This window comes from Orbicella franksi, unplaced genomic scaffold (assembly GCF_964199315.1).
Source record: "Orbicella franksi unplaced genomic scaffold, jaOrbFran1.1 SCAFFOLD_105, whole genome shotgun sequence".
Taxonomy (NCBI): Eukaryota; Metazoa; Cnidaria; class Anthozoa; order Scleractinia; family Merulinidae; genus Orbicella; species Orbicella franksi.
The window spans coordinates 49,783-55,959 of NW_027670753.1; the positions used below are offsets into that span (position 1 = coordinate 49,783).

Below are 6,177 nucleotides of genomic sequence, written 5' to 3' on the forward strand. Positions count from 1 at the left end.
AAAAGAGTAAATGACAGCAAAGACCTTATGGGCTCAACCACTGTTTACTTAATATCTTTCACAGGCTTCCTAATCACTGAAAAGAGTGCACGAGTGGATAAACAATCGATCTTGAAACAAAAATTTGTGAGCCGAGGAGGTCTCATTAGCCCAGTTCAAAACTGGAAATTTCATGTGTGCCCTATATAGAGGGCTGGTCTGGCAGTTTTAATGGGTAATGTGGCATCTCTCGTAGCGTATAATATGATTGGGTTGCTACCCTAGCCAAAAACAAAAGACCAAACAATTGAAGCAATGACTTAGACTTCAAAACAATAGAAGCTGCTTACAATACCAAAGAAAAGCAAGTTATGAGAGCTGCTACACTACCAGTATTAATACTTGCCATTTGCATCAAAGGGAGGAATGGACATCAGCCTCACTTCCATTGACGGGCCAAAAATCTACAGAATTTGTAGATATGCATAGAATTTTGAATTTCACTTCATGCAAAAATCGCCCTTGTTCCAATTAAGAATAATAATATCATTGTCATTTGCATTTGTACATGTGGAGTCAATTTAACTGGCTCAATAAAGCAATTACTGGCTCAAATGATTGAGGTGATGTCATTCCAAGTCACTAAAGCTACATATTAAATCAACCTCTCATTCACTTGCATTTGGGAAACTGGGACAACGAATTCATGGAACGACTGAGAAATTATCGGTACCCTGTCTCGGTAATGACGATAACATTTATCTTCAACTAAATTATTCTTATTCTGTTAGGCCCTCTTGTTTGAAAACATGCAACTTTCAGTCAAGCTCTCATGCGGGTCACAAGATTTTGAGGAAAAAAATTGGGATGTGAACTTTTGCGAATTGATTCTGGTCTTTGGGAAGTGAAACTGCTTTTGGGAAATCAGATGGTTTTTCACTGCTCGGAGCTTGACTGTAAGACTGCACGGAGAGAGTTAGTCTTTGACTGCCTTGTGGATGGTACGAGTGGAAGTCATGAGTTTGTAGACGCCGGCTCGCTTTTTGGTGGCTTGCAATTGTACAGGAACAAGGCTGTCGATGCCTTCTTTCCACTCTTCACCTGAGAGTTCAAGCTTATACAAGTTGGTGCCTATGTGTTTGTAATACAACAGCGTTGCCTCTCTTTCTCTTATGGACTGGACCTGGCCAATAAAAACCTTTGGATTCTGATAGGTGCTCTCCTCTGTGACAACAGCCACGAAATCGCCCCTGTTTACATCCACACAACCCTCTTCTGGTTGCTCAGCAGTCGCATCTTCCTCTTCGTCGAGACGGCCCTCTGCGTAATCTCTGGCCAAGTCAACTGCCAGCCGTTTCTTCTGATTTGCTGTGCGCCGATCATACGTAGTTTGTGCTTGTTTACGTGAATGCCTGAGCGCAGATGCCAAGGAAACCTTGAGAGAGTCGGTACAGTCCCTGTTAAAATCATAGAACAATGTCTGAGTTATGATTGACCAAAGACTTAAAAATGCCAGCCAGTGAGCGAAAAGAAAAAATGTACATTTCATAATAGGCCACTTTCAAAATACCACAATACTTCTTGTTAAAAATATATATTTTATAATAGGCCACTTTCAAAAATACCATAATACTATTTGTTTGCCCTCTAAAATTTTGCATAAGAACTGTTTCCAGTTTCACCTGGGACTGAGAATGGTCCCAAGAGAAAATAGAAATAAATTATTTGAATCCTTTGATTTTAAGCTAAGAATGTTTCATGCGAGTCAAAGAAAGATTGACCTCTTGACTCAACTTCACTATTTTTAAGATTAAATGTGCACTCTGAATTACTAAGAATAACTATGCGTCCACTCACGATTTGTCGTATGCCCATGTGATGAACGAAGATCGAAGGATGTTTATAGAGGCCAGCTTTCCCGTAAGGCCATATAGCACACTCTTCAAGTGAGCGGAGAAGGAGGCAGCAGTGAAGTGACCACCATTCTTGTTCTGGAGACAAAAAGGGGCAGTGCATTTGCATTGGTTTTGTCTTGTTTTGTTTTTTTCCATTTTTATGACCTCTTCTTATAGAGATCCTTGCCAATACCACTTGTGTGTATATAATGTGTATATATATAGGTTATTAGAGTGGAGAAAGGAGTGAATACTCAAAAAAACAAGCAGAGTGAATCTGTTGAACAAGACACCCCAGAAAGGTTTTCTTTTTCCCCTGAAATCACCCTACAAGTGTCCAGGATAACAAAAAATAACCCAACGGGGTTGATTTTGCATCACACAAGGGTTAATATTGCAAATCGTGCCACCCCAGAGAGATGTGGCTTTCGGTCTAAACACCCCACTAGGGTTCGTAATAATAACCGTGAACCTTGACAGGAATGTAGTTTTCAAAACAAAATACCTCACCAAGCCTACAAATAATTTTTGTTTATAGGCAGGTCATTTGTCACGACAAAGACAAGTTTTGACCTGACAAAAAGCCAGTCTGGTCGGACAAAAAAATTGTTTGTCATTATAAATTAAAAAGAGACATTTGAGACATTTTGGTATTTCAGTGTAGACTCTTCGCCAAAACATTGGTTGCAAATTCAAATAGCTTAAAAGTCAACTGAGTGTAAAATTGCTACTAGCACCAGCAAGGGGACCTTTACATTATGTCTGGTATTAATTTACCTGTTGAAAATTGACAAATTTACAAACGCTTATACCCCTAGTCACACAAGCGTTTCCAATGTAACAAGTTTCCCACAATGTCTAGGGACTGAACAGGAAAAGGGATGAAACAACCTCCCACACGGACACCTTGTCAGTATAAAACCTCACAATAACATTCAGAGACTTGAAAATTGGCCGAAACGAATTCTTCGACTTTTTCTGAAAGCAAGTTTCCTCTGAAAGCTTTCGGGGTCAATTGAATAAAAAATTGGCGTAATTATTTAAAATGTGGAATTGGAGGCGGTCGTGACTATAAAGCGTGACCAATTTGTACATTCACGCTTTTCACAAAAACATGTCTGTGGTACGGAAACTATATTTCAACCACACTGCCAGACGTAAAAAAAACTATAAAAGGTTAAAAATTAAACTGAGTTTTGATCATACGGACTAGAAAAACATTTGGCTACATTTTAGAGGTTTTAAAGTTTTTGAAAGCGATTGCATTCAGATAAACGAAACGTGAGTATTTGGGCTGTGTATTCAATTTCCATAATATCTTTAATCAGGTCAATGTATTACAACTGAAAATTAATTCCACAACACTTGGTGGCAACAAACAACGAGTAATTACATAAGACCTCAGTTCTAAGTAGTTTTTCAGACGAACATAATTCAGACTAAATGGGGCTTCACGATCTTTCACAACGCCACCGCAAAATGCGTAAATTAACACGCAGGAATAGTGGTACTGTTGTGATATGTTTACAATTCGACATAACATTTGAGACGGCGCACTGCGCGTGATAAAATTCTCAGAATTAGAATAAAACAAAACCGATAACAATGCTTTTTTCCGTAGCATTGTGTGGCAGTATAACAAAATAAGTTGTCCCATATTCAGCCACAAACTTCCAGTTAAAATATTTTTCATTTTAGCGGAAATGCCCGGTCAGAGTGTCCAACCAGGCTAAGCTTTTACCTGTCAAAACCTCAAATTTACCAGACGATTGTCCAATGACCGACTGTTATTTGCAGGCTTGCCTCACTGAAATGTTGTTTGACTTGAAATCACCCCAAAAAGGTGTGAAATTAGGTGCAGAAAACCCACCCTGGATATGAAATTTCCTAACTAGGGGTAAGATTTGAAATTTACACACCCTGCAAGGATGAATCTGCCAAAAAAAACACCCCACCGTAGAAATTGTCACTGAATTTTACATACTGAAAGAGCTTTTGGGGGTGAAAGCTGACTGTGACCAACCCTTGAAGGATGAAATTTCTAAGAAAACCACTCTTGGTATCGAAATGGGGGTGAAACGAGAAGATTAAACAGCTTTATGCCTCAACGTTAGGGTTAGGGTTAGGGAGGATCCTTGGCTGGGATCAATTTCCTCACCCCAAAAGTCCAGAGGTTGAAATCTAACTTACACAAGATGTGAGGATATCATTTGGTAACTTGGTCAAAACAGGTTAAACCTTACCAGCAGTAGGTAGCTTTGGCTTGACTCTGTAACCAAATGCGGCCGATAATCCTTTATGTACGACAACAAAAGTCGACAGAGCTCGTCTTCGGGCTGAAAAAGATCAGTGGCATTGACCTCAATGTCTGGTCAATCATCAAACTAAATGATAAGTCAATACTTTTGGGTGCAGAACAGCCTTTGTACAAATTTCTAACAATTAAAGATTGGAATAAATGGCCAAACTAACCAGCTTGAAAATGGAATCAACATCAACAGATATAAACAAATGTTTATGGATGGAGTTTTACATCCATGTCAATCAGTAGAAATTTTAGGTAAATCATCTCAGATCACCATTAGTGGTGCAGGATCACAAAACTGGCTACCCTTTTATGATGAGATCAATGTATTGTAAATAAATTATGCTTATGCCACAAATGCTTAAATGGGCAATGCCCAGAGTACTTTGGAGATAAATTAGTGCGTATCAGCAACATGTCGACCAGAATCTCACACTATGGTGATATAACTATACGCTGTTCTAGAAATAAACGTGACACAGAAGGTGGAAAAACTCTTCTTGTTACAGCTGCAAAACTTTGGAACTCTCTACCTATTACTATAAGATCTGGCACCAGTATTAATGCCTGCAAAACAGAATTCTTGTAAGGAAGGTTATGCTGGCTTGGATAGCTTTCCCATTTCATAAATGTTTTATCCTTTTAATATTACATTTACTGTCTTTGCCCTTTTCAATATTATTTTGTAAATTAGCTCTATCTATTTAAGGGGAGGGCCAGAAGTTTACCAATCGTCAACTGTAATGTGTCACCCTCGGTAAACAAACTTATTTATTTATTTACTTAATTTACTGGAACCAGAGAGGAAATTGTCTAACCTGTAGAGACAGCTCATCTCGTCCAGAAAACTTTCTGGTCTTGTAATTGTTAAAGTGGAGGATAATAGCCCCACTATCCTTGACAAGCAGGTAATTCTTCCCAGCTGAGGTCTTTGGGTCGAAGTTCCTGGCCTCTTCCCCTGACAGCACTTCCAGGGTCCTGATTTCCAGCCCCCGTGACGGGGGAATGAACACATACAGGGATAGCATAATGAGATCGCAAAATTCCTTGGCTTTGAACTTCATTGGACCAGTCAATTCAAACTTTTCTCGCTGGGTGCTAACAGCAGAAACCACTTCCTCCCTTTTTTTAAAGACAAAACCAAAAACAAAAAAAGGAAAGAGGTTCACACAGGTTTGGCTGTCCAGGACAAAGGGAAAGGGAACAATTCAGGATAAAAGTACTGCAGCCAAGAGAGATCTATCTTGCTAACCGCAAACAAACAATGGTTAGTCAGTTTACTTTCAAGTGCCAATTCCTCCTGAAGCTCTAAGCTAGCCTCAAACTAGTATCCGTAATCATGTGATTGCTAACTAACACAATTGATTCTTAACAATCTGTAGTCTACATCTAGTTATGCGAGAGCTTCACTCTTTTTTAGCCAATCAGAACCAAGTCATTTTTCCAGGTATAATATTGCTGGTACTAATCGCAGTCTCTCCTGTCACAGAGTGAACAAAAACAGTTTCCATGCCAAGACTTACCAAGGGATCCAGCGATTTTGGGCAGAAAGATCTTCCATTGTGGACGGCCTTTCCAAGTCACCTCTTTCTGGAGAATTCGAGCTTGAACTCTCAGCTGACGGATAATGGGGACCCCTTTGAAATCAGGAGCATGCTCTCTGTGCACAAATTTGATTGGGTAGAGAAGTGAGCTGATGTGATTTGAAACCGTCGCAGAGCTGCAATTTCGTTCTTCCTGTGAGGAAACAGAACAGGTTAATTGAGGCTCGGAACAGCCAAAAATCAATAAGTAAATAAATAGATGTAAACGAAAGAAAAGGAAAAGAAAAGAATCAACATGTAGCAGAAATTCATCAGAGGCAAGAGTCTCTGGGTTAAAGTTTTCAAGCTCGAAAGGAAAATTTCACCCACCAAGCAGTAAATCAGTGATATTAAAATTTTCCAATTTGTTGGGAATTTCTTTCTTTCAGAAAAAATATGGAATAATACTACTACT

At 39.2% G+C, this 6,177-nt stretch overlaps 1 protein-coding gene across 1 annotated transcript; it reads right to left on the minus strand.

Moving 5' to 3' along the window:
• Nucleotides 1–452: 452 nt before the first annotated feature.
• Nucleotides 453–5,780, minus strand: LOC145474646 (uncharacterized). Its single transcript, XM_081455161.1, has 5 exons — nucleotides 5,703–5,780; nucleotides 4,998–5,301; nucleotides 4,118–4,210; nucleotides 1,837–1,970; nucleotides 453–1,436 (listed from the first exon to the last, which is right to left on the minus strand). The coding sequence occupies exons 1-5, from the start codon at nucleotides 5,738–5,740 to the stop codon at nucleotides 956–958; spliced, it is 1,050 nt and encodes a 349-aa protein (XP_081311287.1). The 5' UTR covers nucleotides 5,741–5,780; the 3' UTR covers nucleotides 453–955.
• Between the last annotated feature and the right edge of the window lie 397 nt (nucleotides 5,781–6,177).